The sequence below is a fragment of the Hydra vulgaris genome, chromosome 08 (genome assembly GCF_038396675.1).
Source record: "Hydra vulgaris chromosome 08, alternate assembly HydraT2T_AEP".
In the NCBI taxonomy this organism is placed as follows: domain Eukaryota; kingdom Metazoa; phylum Cnidaria; class Hydrozoa; order Anthoathecata; family Hydridae; genus Hydra; species Hydra vulgaris.
Genome location: NC_088927.1, coordinates 44,050,175 through 44,070,000, shown reverse-complemented (window position 1 = coordinate 44,070,000; position 19,826 = coordinate 44,050,175). Strand labels below are relative to the sequence as shown.

The window sequence follows — 19,826 nt, the reverse complement described above, 5'->3', positions numbered from 1 at the left end:
TATTGACAATATGAGAAAATATTGAGTTTATAAAAAAGGCGAAATTTATGGTCCATTCAGTACCACTTTCCCCTATATATAAACATATATACAACATTAACATACCATGATATCACATACTATCCGTGGAACAATGCTTAAAACATTTAATTAAAAGATTTACTTACTGATTAACAATAGTTTATTATTTACTGAAGGTCAATTAGGTATTTAGAAATAAAAAACAGCGTAAAAAATATTTACATTGTTATTAAAACTCGAATAAATAAAAACAAATTAAAAGATTTTTTAGGGTTTTTTTTTAATTTTTTACGTTTTCAGAGCAATTCACGGCTTCTACCATTTCAGATGGGGTGATAATATTACCTTCATGTGTAATATCAGTGACCATTTCAGTTGTGTAATTTATAGATGATCTCCATTTATTGCTGATTGCTGTTGTTACACATTATATAACTTTATATTTACAATGTATCGTACTCCAACCATCTCGAGAACAAAAAATCTGGCTTGTTGTATTGACTTTTGCAAAAGTTATCGCTGAAATTATGATAATTACTCACACCCATAATAAAATAAATATTTAGTCTAATTAAACTGACTTCTGCCATCATCAGATTTAAAAAAAAAAAATTCATTTTAGTAGTTGGATAAGACGAATACACTTTAACTTGAGCTTGAAAGCTAGTTTAACTCGTTTATTCTAATCTTTATTATTGTATTTTTTATTGATTGTTATCTTGTCCCAAAATGCAATTTTAAAACACAATTCTCGTTAGCATTTTTTTATTTTTTGTTTTTATTTTTGGCTTTAGTTTTAAATTAGTTTATACGCAACTTTTCATTATCCTGGGTTTTTGTAAATACTTTTTATTGAAAAAAATCATAAAGTATGACACACCTTATTGTTATTTAGTTGTTGTTTGGAGTTTTTGTTTTGTTTTACCTTGACAAAATCCGTTGAAAGCGTTATCTCGGAAAGGGATAGAAATGGTAAAGGATAAAAAAAAATGGAAACCATACGAGGGATTAGGGAACTTATAAAAAATTTTTTCTTTGTTAAAAACACTAAAATGGTTGTGATACCAATATACTTAGGGCCAAAAATGAGCGATAACTGCATGTTTCCGTGCCTGATTTTTATATATGAATTTATCAAATATAGCAATAATTAATTATTAATTTTTTTAAATTAATTTTTAATTTATCAAAAACAGGAATAATTAAAACGAATTTATCAAATACATACAAGTATGTTTTTATCAAATAATATATTAAAGACATTAAATATAAAGCCTGGGCGGGATAACTTCCAAAAGTCTTACAGATTTTATTTGGCTAGTCGTGTGGTGTTTTCAGCAGATACTGGTTACTGGTTTTGTAAAGTAAAAATTCTAACATAGAGTTATAAAAATGTGTAATACTAATACTTTTTAATTATCTTAAAATTTTAATAATTAGTTATCAAGCAAAGGAAGGAGGCGTAAAGGTTTCTCCTTTACATAATACCCATGTTATAGAAGAAGATATAAAAAATTTATGTCCCACAAGTAAAACATTAACAATCATACATAAACTGTTTTTGCATGTCGCTACATTTTTTAAATCGAGAATAAAGTGTGCCGTAAACAATGTGACTGAGATTGCTATTTTGGACCCTAATCAAGATGTTTTCAAAATCATTCAGATACAGATAGTGATGTGAGGAGGGGGAAAGTTGATCGTGTTGTCTGTTGTGTCGGTCCTCAATGAGGTTTTCGAGTTTCCAATTGCGGATCGGGAATCGCCTTCTGGGACGTCTGCCTTCATTTCCATCGCACCAAACTTTTTCGTCAAAGACAGAGAAGAATCGCACGAACTGTGGCTAAACCGAAAAATAGTAAAACTTATTAAAATTTGTAAAATGGTAACAGAAAATTACCAAAAAGCAAAATAATTAATCAATTTTGCACATGAAAAATCTAAAAAAAACCAATAATCTAAAGGCAATTCCTGGTGGGATATTACATCAAATAGTTTTCTATCAAAAAACGCAAAGACAAAATAAAACAAATTACTTTACAAAATCCCACTGATATTGAAAACCAAAAACCGGAGAGAGACTTCAAAACGCTTGAAGATCTGAGACCGGAATTTCCAGAAAAGGTAAAAGTGGGAGTTGGTAACTGCAAAACACGTAACATAATACCTTTCGAGGGGTAAGAGAGCATGCATGTGAAATGCATTATAACTCGTAAGTGAATAAGAAAGAGTAAGTAGTGTGTTATGTTGGTTTATTTTAATATTTTGAATATATATACTTTTATAAAAGTCTAAAAATATATAAAATATGTAAAATCAGAGTTGCTAGTTAAATGTTTGATCACACAATAGAGGATGGTACTGTATTTGGGAAGTCTCCATCCTTTGCCGTTGGGTCTTCCTCTTTGCAAAGTCTTCTTCTGAGAAGAAAGAAGACTTTCCTATACGTAATATTCCTAGATCCAGTAATGTTTTCAAAGAAATCTCCATTAAAGTTTGTCAATTATGGAATAAAATGACGAGACCATGTTTTCGGGAGAAATCTGTGCCAGGAAAAATAAAGTCTGCTATGCAAAATTATAAATTTGTGATTAAATAAATAAAAAGTATATATAAGAAGATAAGTATTATAAATATCAATTCAAAATAATAAATTGCTAATCAAAATGATAAATTTCTTATTAAATCAACACAATGTACTAATATGAAGTACTTTTTGTACAAGTATTAAGAAAAGCTAGGAGAAATTATTTGACCTATTGCCCAAAAATGCTACATTTAAAAATCTAAAAGATAAATTCTTTTATTAACTTCAGAAATCTTCTAATGGGGGCAAAGGTCAGTGCAGTATTGTGCCAGAGCCTATTACAACATATCCGCGAGACCTGCCATCTGAAAGTACTTAAAACAAATTCTCATCAATTGTTTGAAGCTTTACTTAACACGGTGGGTATAAAAACGATTTTCACATTCGCATTCCAAAATGCATCTTCAACACATGTTCATGATTAAGCTTGATTCGGTCTTTGATCGACTCTTCTGAAGAAATGTGGTGTTAACATTTTGATGGTAAAGGCGTAGGCAAAGAACATTATTTTCAAAATCTTGGGTTATATCTTTAAAATCTTTTTTATGAAAAAACTACAGAGTTTTTTGTTTATAAAATGTTACATGATATTATTTAAGAAGATAATTTATTAAATAAAATATCCATTGTAATTAGTAATACCACTGTAGTAAATACAGGTTCTAAAAACGGAGTAATTAAACCTTTAACAAAAGTTACTTTAGGTTTAGTGTATTTTTTTTTTTTGAATTCATGTTCTCAACCCGATCCTTAAGCATTTTATGAATTCAAGGTTTGATTGTTTATCAACGTTGTCTAATATTCACTGGTTATAAATGAGTTGATTAGTAACTACCACAATTTTATTGAAAACTACAAAGCCTAACGGGCCAGTTTTTAAAAGTAAAAAATATGTTATGTAAAGGATATAAGTCTGATCGAAACACAATGAGTTTATCCGCGATGTATTTTTTAAACTAGTAATTGCCTTAACCATTTGGAAAGTTACTGATATTTGGAATGATTGTCTATTAAACATTAATTACACAAATGAAGTGTGAAAAAAGTTGCACAGTGGGGTAGAACTGCTTCAAAACCGGACATTTGACGAAAACGAAAAAAGGCGCTATGAAACATTTTTTGGTGGTTATGTTTAAAAAAAGTCTCTGGTCCATCTTATATACGTGTTTTTTTTAAGAGTAGGTCTGATCTTTAATCCTTTAGAAACCATAATCTAGCAGAGTTCTTTTATTTAAAAAATAACTCCTTTGCGCGTTTTATAACTACTGCTATGTTTTTATAGTATTTTATTTTTAATGAATCTTCATTTTTAGGTTTGCAGCTTTCCTTTACTAATGAAAAATAATTTTAAAGTGCTTAAATTATATATTATTAGGTCTTTTAAAAAAGTCAATGAAAATATTGTCCAATAAAATATTTTATTTTTATTTTATTTTTTTAAACAATACGCTTTTTGTTTATATCCTCACATGGACAAAGTTTCGAAACTTTTGTTAATGGTTACAAATTGTAAAATATTTTTTTCGTTGTTTCATTTATTGAGCCCATGTGTGTATTAGGCAATGAGAAAAGGGGACAATTACATCAGTAGAGACCAAGTAACAAAACCATGTCATGAATGCATCCAACTAATGGCATGGCACACTTCGATGATTCAAAATGCGATTTGAGTTTTTAAAAAAACGCATATCGCACTGTTTTTGTGAAAAATGTAAGTGTGCTACATTGATTGGTTTATACCTGCCCCAACCCAAACATTCAGACGATGTTGTGGCATCCCCTTGCATGCTCTACCTAAATCAATCAATTTAGCAGCGCTCCCTTACATGTTCTCATTATATTAGTATAATGTCGGTAAACAGAAGATAAAATGGCTTAAAATAAAGTTGTTTAGCTTTCAAAAAACGCAGAGCAGACGTAATAATAATATAATGAGAACATGTACGGCAGCGCTGTTAAATCAATCGAATTAGGTAGAACATAAAAGCCACATCGTCTGAGGGTTTGAGTTAAGGCAGGTATAAGCAATTAGATTTAGAGAAGCATATATTATAATGCTTATATGATTTTATGATATGCTTATATGCTTATAAGATATAAGAAAATCCTTGAACCTCAATAACAAATCTCAAGTGAAGATACTTTGAAATGTTGAAGCAAAGCTATCCAGAAATCAGAATGATGTTTTAAAAAAAGGTGTCCCTGAACAGTTTCCCTCATACAAAAAAAATTCAAGCAGCTAAGAAATCCTACTAATATTCATGTAACAGAAAACTATGCTTTGGTTTCTTTGCAAACTTTACAAAATCATTATACAGCGCTTACATCTGGCTGTAAAAACTGTTATTAGGACTTTTCAGAATGAAGAATTAAACAATTAATTAAAATAATTTCAAAGTAGGGTTTGATGGCTTTTCAGGCATTGGTTCATATAAACAGACGTTTTATGATTCGGAATCCAGTGGTTCAGTTGTTTTTCTAACAGGTATTATCCCTCTTTGAATTGTTTCTGGTTAAAAAACTATTTCGTCAAATCCACAAATGTCGTGCATTTACAATATATTGCAGACCACACAAAATTGAATTAAAAAAAAAATAAAATCAATTGCAAAGAAGAAGAGAGTAGATAAACATATAAAAAGTATAGCTAAGACTATGTCTAATCGAAAAAAGAAAAATAGAAGGTTTTCACACTTTAATATTTTGTATGGTAGATGATAAAGTATGTAATGCTCTGACAGAAAATACTTCCATCTAAAGACCTTTTATATGTGATGCAACCTCAAAGCGGTATAATAATATTGAACAATTTGGCTTATCTGTGCTACATAGGTGGACTTGAATGTTTGAATGCATTTTGCACTTGGCCTATAAACTGCCAATCAAGAAGAGACAATCTCTTGGAAAAGACAAAAAATTTCTTGGAATAGATAAAGAAAATAGTGCAACAATAAAGCTCGAATTTAGAAAGAATTTAGAGCACAGTGTTTGATTAAATATTAAGTGAAACCAGGGTTTGACAATACAAATTATGAAAACGCGGCAAGGTGCTTGTTTGCCAAGGCAAAAATTTCAGCTGCTTTAACAAAAATAGGTGTAGTTTTAGTCATCAAAATCCAAACAATTACGATCGCAGTGGCAAGTGGACATGATACTGATGTAAATAAATCTAGATGTTGTTGCTCTCATTTAATGTTTTATGTCGTCTTATGTCATTTTAAAGTAGTTTCTAGGTTTTTCTTATTGCGCTTCTTTATTCGATGCATTCTTTCAAGGAAGGTTTGCAAGCAAATTAGAGCTGATAAATAAATTTTTCTCAGTATTCAAAGAGAGTTGATGTTATTCATTTTTTAATTTCACAATAAAAATTTAAATTAACGCTTGTTTATTGTTTTTATTTTTATAATTTCTATTGTTTTATTTTCCTTTTTTAGAAGAAGTTGGTACTTAAATGACTAACAAAGTAGCTTTTATAAAAGTACTGTGCAATTTATTTTTAGTTTTCTTTTGTTTTTTAATCTTTTTCAAAAAATTGTTTCGTTTTGCTTCTTTTTAAATAAAAAAAAATTAATAAACAAAAAAATTCTTTTTGAATATATATTTATTAAAAATTTTTAAATTTGTTCTTAAATGGTTGAAATTTTATTATTACTTGAGATAAAAATTTACTGACTAACAACATTGCTTCATTTTTAATAATAATGTTGTGCATTGCAGTCTGTATTCTTTCTTAAATTAAAAATAACTGATACTCATATATGTTGTTTTATACATTAGATAAATTTAAGTTAGTTCATTTCATAAACATTTTATATATATATATATATATATATATATATATATATATATATATATATATATATATATATATATATATATATATATATACATATATATATTTTATCATGATATTTTGTAGATTATTTATACTTATATATTTATATTAACTTATAAGAAGATGTGGATTTTAATAAATTTTAAATCAAATTGTTATGGTTTTTTTTTTTAAAAATTGTTTAAAATAATAAAATTATTTTAAATTTTGTTTACTAATTTTTGACCTCAATGGCAACCCAGTAGTAAAACCAATGAGTTTAATTGCAGAGGTGTTTATTCATCATAAATATTCTAAAGTAATTGATTTTTTAAATATATCGATTTTTTAAATATATTATGATTCAACATTATGTTTTTGTTTTTATTACAAAATAATATCTTTGTTATCAGTATTGCAGGTTTTTGTCAATTTTTATTAGAACATTATTGTTTATTATTATTCTCTTTTTTTAATGTTTCTTATTTATATTTTTTTATGTTCCTAAAAAAAATATTTTTATAACCTTAAAATATTTTTTGGGTTTTTTAATTTATTTATTTATTTTTTGAATCAACGGTAATTTATGAATGTTACTTAATTTATTCTTCACTTAAAATAGTATTTAGTAATTTTATAGAAAAGATCATATTTTTTTAAGATTCTTTTGTGTTTATTTGTTACTACAGTAGTAATACTACTGTGAATATGTTTATTGATGATACTGAAAATGAAATGAGTAATATTGGGATTGAAGTAGTTGTTAGAAGAAATACAAATAGGGGATAAAGAAATACAAATAGGGGAATAATTTTACTTAAATTTGAATAGCGTGGTTAGGTGAGTCTAGGTTATCTAGGCTAGATAAGATTAATCACTTGCAAAATGTAAGAAATGCTGCTAGACAAGGAAGAGTGCATTATATTGCAAGAAGTAATACTATTCGAGATTATTAGGAAGGATCAGCATGGCTTTTAATATTTCTTTTTATATTTTGACCACGCGATAAGGTTTTCTTAAATCTTTATAACCTGATAACATCTGCTTAATCAGTAAAAAGATCGAAAACTCTGCTTTATCGGCTTAATCAGTAATAAAATTAAAAACTTTTTAATTTGATGACTTTTGTAGTAATGGATAAACTTTATGTTTTTTTAAATTAGTATAGTAACCTTTAAAGTCAAGTAACTTATTTAGTTCATACATTTATTTCATAATACAATTCAAGTCCTTTGTCATTTGGGTCATTCCATATCAAATCACCTAATGGTCCCAAGGGTACCACCTCAAATTTGCTTCAAATTTTGGCCACCCACAGTATTTATGAAAAAATACATCTTCAAAATTTCAGCTTGATTGGCCAAACCGTTTGAAAGTTACGATTGATTTAATATTGACAAAATGGAAAAAAATTTAATTACCTGGAGCTTACAGTATATTTTTTTTTTTTGACAGATCGTAACTTTGTAAATAATAAAGTGATTACCTGAAATTTTTTATGCTAGTAGTTTTTAACCCAAATAATCTATTTTTGCAGGTGTTTTTGACTGATTTGAAACAATTTTTGAGTTCTTGTATCTCAAAGTTGCTAAATAACGCAATTTTAGAAAAAAATTTGGAAACGTTAACGTGCTACAGTTCATTACCAACAGACAAGCTGTGCCAATTTTTGTTACTTTTGTGTACTTAGAATAACCACTTGCGGAAAAAATTAAAATTATGCATTAAAAGTTATTTTAGCATTTGCAGCAGCTTGTTAAAAAATCACTTTTTTAAAAATAAATCATAAACTACATTCACTTTGTAGGCATAGAAAAAAGCGTAGACAGTTAAAACAAATTATAAAATTTTTTACTGCCAACGTTCTATATATAGACAGTCACCAAAACATATTTAAAGACCTATACTTTATCTTATGACATAATTTTAGCATTTTGAGTACAATGCTTTTTTAGTTTAAAAGGATACCTAATAGCGCAAGTTATAAAATATTTCAAAAAAATAAAAATAAAAAATAAAAATGCTGAAAGAAGAAGATAATATACACATGAATTACAAGTACACTAATTTCTTTATCTCTCATTTACATATTTTATAATACTGTCATTATCTTTATTAGCATGTTTGTATTCACATGCACTTTTACCCTTAATGGATGGATCACTTATTTGACATATTACTTTGTCAAATGGAACCCAACACTGACTTGATTGTGCATCATTTGTACATTTTAAGTTTAATTTGTTTCGATGTTTGAATCTTAGATTAACATCTCGATTTTCATTAGAAATCTCAAGCACATGTGTTATGTACCATTAATCATTGTAAAAACATTCAATGTATTTACTAGGTTGAAAGTTTAAAGGTTCTTTTATTTGCCAAATTAATATTATTCACTAAATGTGCATTATAAACAGTATTGCTAGAGATTCTTTGTTAAAATATTTTCTCTCCACCTGGTGCAAAACTGTTATAGCTTCTTGTGTCTGGGACTGTGCTCATCTCTTCATTTTGATATGTAAAATATGTTAACACCTTTAACGATTTTTTCAGCCCATGTAAACAGTTCATTTGGTTTAAGAATCTGGCTTGCATTTGCTGCTAGTAGCCTTTTGCTGCTTTTCTTTTTATAGTTCCACTTATTCCATCACATGGAGTTTTGCCATGGGATTGATTTTTTTCATCTTTGTAATAAACAACAAATTGATATAAGGTATTTTGATCAACTTACCAGTAAAATCCTTGTACAGCAAATTGCACAGAACTATAGTTCTCTACAAAATCCATAAGAATAAGACCGGTGTGTTGATCTAATGTTCTTTTGCCTCTGATAAATAGTAGGATTGTGCTGCTTTGATAAATTTGTGGTGATAAAAGTTATACAAAGTTTCACTTAGAGTTTTAATAAACTCAATAATGCATGTTTAGACTGTGACAAGTGCAGTTCGGTCAGTTGACACCCATTGTTTGTATGTGATCTGATTGTCAAAATCAAAATCATTATTTTTAAACACATTTTTCAAGTAAGTCTTCAAATTTACCGGGGCAGTTGGAACATAGACAAACATATTTTCATCAAATCTTTGTAATATATTTATTGGCCCTTTGGTAAAGCAGCACACATCAACTTAGCATTTTGATGATGAGAACATATGCAAACTGAGTAACTTCCACTAATGTCATTTGTGAGGCACCGCTTCGGCCTTAGTTCACTAGAACTTGTTGAATTCAACTTTGTGTGTAGGGTCTAACATATTAAACTCAAGTTAAAGTTCTTTAATCGAACTAATATTAAACGTTTTTGCTTATGAACTTTTACATTATTTATACGCACAGAAAAACGCAAAGAAATTCTTTTTTTCCTGGACATTGTCTCATAAACTCTTTAGATTCATAAATTTCAGTAACTTTTTGTTTAATAATGTTCCTTTTTCAATTTTTAACCTTCAAGCTTTCCTAACGATATGTTTTGAAACTAAAAAAGTTTTGCAAGTTTTTCAATTGACCAACTATCAGGAGTTAGTGTTAGTTGTTAAACTTTTTCTTCCTTCAAACTTATTTTCATTTTATTTTTTATCACATCAAACAGTTTGTCTAAATCATTACAGTTCATGTATTTTTACTCTTTTTCCAATTCTATATCTTTTGGGTCTATATCCAATGCTGACACTTCTAGGTTTATCATACTTGTTGCAATTTTTTAGTTTTTACTTTTATATCCTATATTGTTGCGCCTTCCTAAATTTTTGAATGGATATATTTCCAATTAAGATACACTCTTATTAAGAACTGTCTTATCCAGGTCTGAACAACTAAAATATTTTTCAGCAGCTTCATTTTGACTAACTTCTTTAATTTTTTCAAGTTTGAGCTCATTCATTCAGTTACTACAAACTTATTGACCAGGTTTGATCTTAAGTTATTTGCTATTGATATGTTGACTTTACACAATCCTTTGATAACTATTTTCATATGGAATTTAAATGGATCAAAACAGTAATTTTGAAGAGCTTCATATCTAGAAATATAGGCTTTTTTAAGGTGAAAACATACCTCTTCATTTGGTTTAAAATTCTATCCTATCCTTTGAATTAAAAATTCAATACCTTTTAGTTTTATTCTTTCTATTATAATTTTCATTTACAACTCTTACCAAGCAACATTTCTCTGACGTTTTACTAATCTATAAATATTAAAATGGAGGGTTAAACATGAAACCTTATAATCTAAAAAAACCTTTGATATATTTTTCCAGTAATAAAATCAGTAAAAAGGAAATCTAAAGTACAAATGTGATTAAAACTGTCTAAAATGCAATCAATAAACTATTTCTACATATAACTATTTCTGCATACACAAAACTTTTTAGTTTTTTGTTCTTGCAGTATTAACTTAAATAATAAAATCCAGTAAATACTGGGCAGATTTTAATACAAACTCTTGGAGCTATTGAAGTATTCAACACTCAAATTATAACCATGTGAAAACTATATCGTTATAATTATATCATATCCATGAACTAAAACAAATACAAATTATAAACTCAAATAATTTAAGTTATGACGCTGGTAACTTTATTTTAGGGATAACTGATTATATTTATTCAGGGAAAAATTAAAAATATGCACCTAGGTCATAGGGCTATAATTATGATATAAGATAGAGTATAGGTCTTGAAATTTTTTTAGTAATTGTCTATATAAAGAACTTTGCTACTAAAAAGTTTCATAACTTATTTTAATTGTCTACGCTACTTTCTATGCCAACAAAGTGAATGTAATTTATCGTATTTTTTTAAAAAAGTGATTTTTTTAAAAAGTGAATGTTATTTATTGTATTTTTTTAAAAAAGTGATTTTTTAAAGGGCTGCTGAAAGTATTAAAATAACTTTTAACACATAATTTCAATTTTTTCCACAATTGGTACTCTCTAAGAACACAAAAGTAACAAAAAATTGGCACAGCTCGTTTGTTGGTATTGAACTGTAGCACATTAAAGTTTCCAAAACTTTTTCTAGTATTGCGTTATTTAGCAGCTTTGAGGTACAAGTACTCACAAATTTTTTCAATTCAGTCAAAAACACCTGCAAAAATAGATAATTTAGGTGAAAAACTATTACCATAACTAATTTCAGGTGATCATCTATTTGATTTAAAAAGTTATGATCCGTTAAATATCAAAAAAATCTACTGTAAGCTCCAGATACTCAATCTTTACTGATTTTGGTCAATATTGATTCAATTATGACTTTTGAACGGTTTGGTCTATCAGGCTGAATTTTTCAATTGTGTTTTTTTCAATAAAGCTGTGGGTTATCAAAATTTGAAGCGAATTCGAGGTGGTATCCTGGGGCACTTTGGAAAAACTAGGTAATTCATATGGTAAAACCCTTTGTATTTAAAGTATATTGAATTTGATATTATAAAAGAAAATCTGTTTACTTTATTTAACATAAAAAAACCAGGTCGTTTGAATGTATTTTTTTTTTAAAGCTGTTATGCATTAATTACGAGGTATGTCATTAAAAAAATATTACAAAAATAAGGTTGTATTTGTAAATGCTTCTAATTTACATATTTATCTTAATTTATACATTTAATTGTATTTATGCGTTATTTATTATGCGTTTATTTGTGTTGAAGTTTTATGGGTTTATATTTGGAAGTGTGTAAATATCTTTTATATATAAAGTGTTCCTATGTTTGTAATATGTTATAGTATTATGTGTTTATAGTTTGTAAGTGATTATTTGTGACTTTTTGAAAGCAAGTAAGTTGTCCTTGCCTGTAGAGTTATGTTCTTTCATGATGAAGCACATAATTTAAATCTTTTTGTATTTAGTGTATTTATAAAATGTGTTGAAAAATATTGTTGAAAGAATGTGTTTAAAAAAGATGTTGAATAGATATATGACTTTTTAATATCTATTTAACATTTATAATTTTAAGTATATTTTATTAAAAAGATATATTAATTATTTAATATTTATATACAGATGCTTTTTAAGAAAGTTTTGTTGAAAAAGTATGTACTCTACCTTTTTGTTATCAATTTGTATTTTTTTAATTAAAAAAAAACTGCCCAATAGATTTAAACTTTTTTCTCTTTTATTAACAATGTATGGTTTTGTTAATAAAAAAAGTTTGGTAAAAAACAGGATTCGTTTTTTATTAATAGCTCCTCCTTATTTACACATTTAAAAGCTCTATTTTCCTTCATTAAATGCCTTTGTCTCAAATTTATTGCCTTTTTTTTTTTACTAAGGTAGGAGTTTTATATACTGTGTTACTTATTGAATTATGCGACTTATTGCATTGATTGATACTCACTTAAAGTTGATTCATTACATTGGTTAACAGTTTTAATTATTATTTTTTTAATATTAGATTTTTCGTTAGCAGTATCTTATATTATATATATATATTATATATATATATATATATATATATATATATATATATATATATATATATATATATATATATATATATATATATATATATATATATATGTATATATATATATATATATATATATATATATATATATATATATATATATATATATATATATATATATATATATATATATATATATATATATATAGCATTGGACAAAACATTTGCAACCAACATCGAACAATGCTAAAAAGTGTTCCTACTTTTTTGGTTTGTTTCATTTTCGTAAGTCTGGTCCGTGTCAACGTCACAGAAGTTTTTTAATAATTAAAGGAAGTATCCAGAAGTTTCCAGAAGAGGCATCTGGAAGCATCCAGTAGCATCCAGAAGCTAACAGAAGCAAATAGAATCAAAAAGAAGCATCTAGAATCTTCCAGAACAGGTTCACACAAGTTCATTTTACTATATAAGAGACATGTAAATCGACATGTAATTCAGTCAGTATATGGAAGTCAATCAGTCAGTATTATCAAGACAGTTTATTGAAGCGAGTTTTATCAAAGTGTTTTATCGAAGAACATCAATACAAGAAATGAAATACAACAAGGGTTTCATTACATCAATACAATCCACATCTAGCCAAGACGTTGTGTTCCATAGAGCATTATTGTATCATCACAAGGTAAATGTAACACGGTAAGCCTTGAGAAGCGTGTTTATTTATTTTTATTATTTTTATGACTTCAAGTGCAAAAATGGCTCCCGACAGTCTTGGATTGGAACTAAGAAAGAAAATTATTGGCGATTGCGTAAGTGGAATGTCACAAAAAAGTATTTGTGATAAATGTCGCGTGAAAAAACGGACCGTATCAAGACTATGTTCTAAATATCGTTCTACTGGGAAGTTGGCAGCAGATAACAATGGTGGAAGACCGCGTTTCACTTCTTCTAGAGAGGATTCTATGATCGTCAGATCCGTCAAGAAGGATCCCTGGATATCATCAGTCGAGATACAAAAGCAATTAGAGCTGCCTGTATCGGACCAAACAATCAGACGACGTGCTGTTGAAGCCGGATTGTTTTCTCGAGGCCCTGCAAAGAAACCGCTGATTTTACTAAAAAACCAGAAGAAAAGACTCCTGTTTGCTACATCTCATATTGACTGGAATGTGCAGAAACGGCGAACTGTCTTGTTCATTGAAGAATTGAAGTTCAACATCATTGGGAGCGATGGCATTTGCAGTGTACGTCGACCGGCCGGATAACGCCTCAATTTACGTTACTGTAATATGACCGTGAAGCATGGTGGAGGCAATGTAATAGTCTGGGGGTGTTTTTCTGCTAACGGTCTGGGTCCAATACATTGAAACGATGGAGTAATGGACCGTTTCATGTAGAAAAATATCCTGAAAGATGTTATGTGACCTCATGCTGAATGGAATATGCCAATAAAATGGGTTTTTCAGCAACACAACGATTCGAAACACACTGCAAAAGTAGTCAAGCAGTAATTTCAAGACAACCACCTCTCGGTGATGGATTGGGCGCCTCAATCTCCGGATCTTAACCCTATCAAGAACCTGTGGGAGATCGTCAACCGCAGAATTAATCGTGAAGGTGTTCGTAATAAGGATCAACTGTTTAAGCAAATCCAAAAGGCCTGGGCAGCGATTCCACAAAGTTTCATTGATCACCTGATCGAATCTATGCCTCGAAAATGCAAGGCTATGATTGACAACAAAGGATTCGCCACGAAATATTGATAGCGAAATACAGCTTGATCAGCATTTTGTCGAGCTGCACTTGTTTTGTCCAGAAGAAAATCAACTTTTTTTAATACTTTTGATTAATTTATTAATTTTTGTGTACAAATAATAAACTTTGTGATGATTAAAACTTGAAGAACTTTGTCTCTAAACAGTTACATAGTTATTTCTCTAATTTGAAAAAATGCAGCACTTTTATATAAAGAAACTAAAATAGCATTATTTGGTTGCACTCGTTTTGTCCGATACTGTATATTTAAATAAGAAAATATTAATTGTTTATATTAATTATTTAAATAAGAAACTTTTATCAACAATAATCAATGACAATAATAAAAAGTCAGGGTCAATTATTTGATTAAGTTGCTAATAATCTTGAAATGTCTTAGTTTTCATACAACCAATTCTATGTCGCATGTTCCAGAACCAAATCATTTGATAATTTGTTTTTTAAGTTTGATAAACATGCATAAATAGGTATGTCCTTAAATGATTATTTCACAAATGTTTTATTTATAAATTTTATTGATTTCAGGGATTAATTTTCCTCGGATATTTCCGGAATCCCAGGTATTTCAATAAATTTATATTTTTTACGGATATCCAAACAGATTTCTGAAAATACAAGTTTTAATTATTATCTGTTTTTTTGTCATCAAATAATTCAAACATTAAAGGTATCATTCCTCAAATACTCTACGCTCTGTTTTACTTAGGGTGAGTCACTATTTGTACAAATAGTTTTTTTTTATTTGTACGCGAATAATTATTAATAAAGGGATTCCCAAGCGCTGAGACAAATTACTTGTTATTTGTTAATTTCGTGATGTTATTGTTGTGCTGTTTTGTGTTGATAGATGTCTTGGTTTTCTTTTACGTTATTGTCTTTTGTTTAAAATGATTATTGGGTAGTTTTAATACTGAAACTGACTACATAAAATCATTCATTAAAAGCTAAGGGTTCAGTTTTTAAATAAAAACAAATGTTTATCTTATTTTAAATATTCATTTTTAGCTTTGCTTTTTAAAAAGAGTTGTTAATCCAAACTTGCAACATAAAATCTTGAAACTTTCACAAAAAAACAACAACCTCTCAAAGTAAATTTCTTATTTGTTATCTATTTAGTCACATTTTTGAGTTTTCAAATTAATACATAGGGTACATAACAAAGTTCCAACATAGCAGAGTTTTAGAAATGTTCTGAATGTTGATAGTATTCAAAATGCTAAAACGAAGTTTAATAACTTTTATACCATTTACTTAAAGCTATATAATAATGAAACAATATTTCTATTTAAATTGTTTTTATAAGTATTTTTGATACTTTTTTATGTTGAATATAATATTTTTGTGTAATTTTTTTTTAAGTTTATATTTTTATTTTACCTCAAGAAAAATATATTTTTCGTTTCTTATTATTTTCTTCTTATTATTAATTTCTTCGATTTTTTTCTTTGGAGTTATTGTTTTGAATGAATATATTGGCCATATTCGCTTTGTTTTTTATATTTCCCTTATTTTTTACATGTGAATGGAAACCATTTATACTTTTATCACCTTATTACAATCTAGACGGTTTCCATTTGCATTAAGTATCGATTTTTGACGCAAACAACAGATTTATTAATGTATTTGCCGAATTCGTCAGTAAAAATAGCTTATTTGAATAAATTTGTCAAGAGTTTTTTTACAGAAAAGCTTTTATAAAAAATATTAAACAGTTAAAGCTAAGTTATTTGAAATAACTAGTTCACTTTGGTCGATTTTTCCAAATTTGTCCAAATTTGCTTTTTAAATGATTTTTTATCTGAAATAATTAGATCTGTTTGGCCCGTTTTTCCGAAAATTGTCCAAATTTGCTTTTTAAATGAACCTTAATGAGAGGGTTAAAGTATTATTATAGCCTAAGTTTCTAAAAAACCTGAAAAAATGTTACGCAACTGTTTTACATGATAAAGATACTTTTATTATGTAAAAGATTTTGAAGTAAATAAGTACAGCTCTTAAGTATATTACTTGTTTACCAAACAAATAATTAAACAATAAAATTGTTAAACCAAACTTTAATAGATTAATTTTTTGTCGCATACTAAAATAGATAAAGGTATAGAGACCAAATTAAGAACAAGTTTAGAAATAGTCGGGTGTGGAACAGACTTATTTATGACCCGTATCGTACGGGTCATGACAGCGAAATCAGTCATATAAGTTGTATGTGTTTTTTTTAATGAAAATGCTTTTTCCCATAAGATATATTATTAGATCTTTTTTTTTTTTTGTTTTTGCAAAGCCAAAATCTTATTAATGTTCATTACAAAAATACAGTTACCTCATCAAAAAATTGAAAAATATGATAAAAAAAAATTATTACAAAAAAAAAAAACTTCACATAAACTTTATGTAGTCATTTTCAACGTATTGAACCAAATATGAAGTTTCCTTAATACTAAACATATTTACTGAGTATATAAAAAATTTACATAATTTTATTTTTTCATTCATAACTATCCATTTTTTAGTCGTTTTCCTCGTTCCCAAAACAACGTTCACCTTCCAAATATTAGTAGAAAACTTTCTTTTGCAGATTTAAATCTTATGAAGTTCTTGACTTAATTTACAGCATTGTTTATTTAATTTTTTTTACTCTGATCAAACAAATAGAGGCAAGCTGGGCAGTTAAAATATCTCAAAAACTACGCATCACATGACAAAACATCTAAGAGATGATAGTTGGGGAATTAAAATGTTAACACAATGCGCAACAAAAGGTTGCTGAAAAGCTATTGAGTAAGATATATGGGCACTTTTTTTTTGGACCAAAAATGTAAAAAAAAAAAATATGCTATTTTTCTCTTGCATGCTTATTAACTTTTTTTTATCTTCTATCACTTAAGTGTTGATAATTTACCAATTCTTAATTTCTTAAGTCTTACTGTTCTTTTTAAAGCCCAACTAATGCGTCACCTTGTCTAAAGGCGTAAATTGAGCAGCTTTGAGAAAAATAAGTTGAACTGAACTATCGAAAATAAAGATCACAACTTTGATGAGAAATAATAGACTGGTACATTATAAATATTTTTAAAATTAGTATTGTTTAAATCGGGCTTCAAAGATAGTGAAGAGAGTTTGAAATTATATTTTTATATTTTATAAGACTTTCTTACTATTTATGTTTTTTACTTTTTTTACTTACGTCATTAAAGCGTATAAAATAAAAAGTTGATAATCTATACACACGCTTACTATTAGTGAATGTTTTATTGATAGTTCACCCAAGTTTTGTACCATACATTTTTATTTATTTGTTGATTTTTCAACTTACCACACACTATTGCTCAAAATACCCTGCTGGGGCAGGTTCAACAGCTCCGCAAACTTTAGGCAATATATTAAAAAAAAATCAAAAAATATACTTTTTTCTTAACAAATTTTTAGCAGGTTAAATTATCGTTCAAATATTGAAAAAATTATGTAAGACCGTTCATGAGATCTGTTAGATTTAGTAAAAATTGCTCAACTAGCTCTCTCTACCCTACCTAAAACATTTTTGAATTGATTGCCCAAGAGAAATTTTTTTTAAATAACTTCAAAAATAATAACTATATGCACTAGTCTTTTTCATTTATTGAAAAAAAAAATTTCAATCTTTTCTTATAATTTAATTTTGTTGCATGTTCAATCTTTTTTTTTTTTTTTTTTTAATATTTTTGTATATTAAATATTATACGTTTTACTTATACGTTTTACTATTATACGTTTTAATTGATTATTAAACATATTTTTTGTCAATTTTTTAATTTTACTTGTTATTTACTTTAAAACACGTTTTTATTTAAATCATTTTCTTACCGTTTCAACTGCAAGATAGGCTTTTATTATTTCCAAATTTTTTTCATGTAACATAATTTTATCTTTTTGTGCATCCACTTTTGAAATAAGTTCATTTTTAAGTGCATCCACTGTTGACGTAATTTTATTTTCAAGTGCAACCACTTCTGACGAATTTTTGTTTTCAAATAATACCACTTTCGAGGTAGTTTTATTTTCAAGTGCAAACGGTTTTGACTCAACTTTGGTTTTAAGTGATTCTACTTTTGACGTAATTTTATTTTCAAGTGCATCCACTGTTAACGTAATTTTATTTTCAAGTGCATTCACTTTCGATGCAATTTTATTTTCAAGTGTATCCACTGTTAACGTAATTTTGTTTTCAAGTGCGTCCAATTTTGATATTGCCATTGAAAGATGGTTTTGCATTGAAGAATTGGCGTGCATTTCATGTTCTTTTCTCATTCCCTTTTTAATATAACAAATATCCTAATTATTTTCATATAACATATTATTAAAACACAGATAAGAAACTATCTATAGTGCACATATCAAAACATAATTAACACTTTTTTAACTGATTTAAAAGTTGTAGAGAAAAAAAAGGAGAAAAAATATTAAGTAACGCGACATCTATGTTTTACCGTAATTTTCTACCCCCCTCCCCCCCACCCCTCCCTCCTCCTTCTGACCATTGAAAGTAGGCAATTAACAATCATGGGCCAGGGATTAAAAAGTCATGACTATAATGAAGCAAATAATCATAAATTTACACACTAAAAAGGGTTAGAAGTTTCTAACTCAAAGTAGAATATGTGATATATGCTTAGTAAGGTTTTCTTTTAATTTAAAAACTTTATTTCAAGCTGATTTTACACACATATATAAATGTCATAAAAAAAATTACAATTGTGTCATTAAAAAAATGTCATAAATAATTACAATTGCTTTAATTTAAAAAATATATTTATCATAATTACATCTTAGCTAAAAATATAAGTCAGTGTAAAATAAAACAAAATTTTAAAAACGACTAATTTTGCAAACGCAATTATACCATACCAATTCTTGATATGTTTTTTGAATACCTTAAGACTCTTTTCTGACATCGTCTTACTATTTAGAGTGTTTCAGAGCGAGGTGGTTCTATATAAAGTACAACATGAGTCATTATATACGGATCCTTTAGGAGGTAATTAGGAGGTACAATGAGTTTTTGCTACAACGGAGTTTATACGTAAGGTTTTTTATAGTAAAGGGGTTTTTCGTAAATATTGGATTTAGACAATTAAGTTTCCATTATAAGTTTCCATTATAAGAAATCTCAAGTTTTTTAGATGGATTCTTGGACTATTATCAAAATTTGATAATTCATCCAGAGACAAACCAAATCTTATATAGACTATACTTG

At 27.6% G+C, this 19,826-nt stretch overlaps 1 protein-coding gene across 3 annotated transcripts in view; it reads right to left on the bottom strand.

The window, feature by feature from the left end:
• Window positions 1–1,160: 1,160 nt before the first annotated feature.
• Window positions 1,161–19,826, bottom strand: part of LOC136083875 (TNF receptor-associated factor 6-like) — a 116,472-nt gene continuing 97,806 nt past the window's right edge. For 2 of the 3 annotated variants that reach the window (XM_065803782.1, XM_065803783.1), the window contains 2 exons: window positions 18,437–18,883; window positions 1,403–1,864 (listed from right to left, as the gene is read on the bottom strand). In XM_065803782.1, coding sequence (XP_065659854.1) covers window positions 1,559–1,864; window positions 18,437–18,883 — 753 coding nt within the window. In that variant the 3' untranslated portion in view covers window positions 1,403–1,558. Of the gene's footprint in view, window positions 1,865–18,436; window positions 18,884–19,826 lie in introns of all 3 variants that reach the window. The other variant, XM_065803781.1, reaches the window with a different exon arrangement.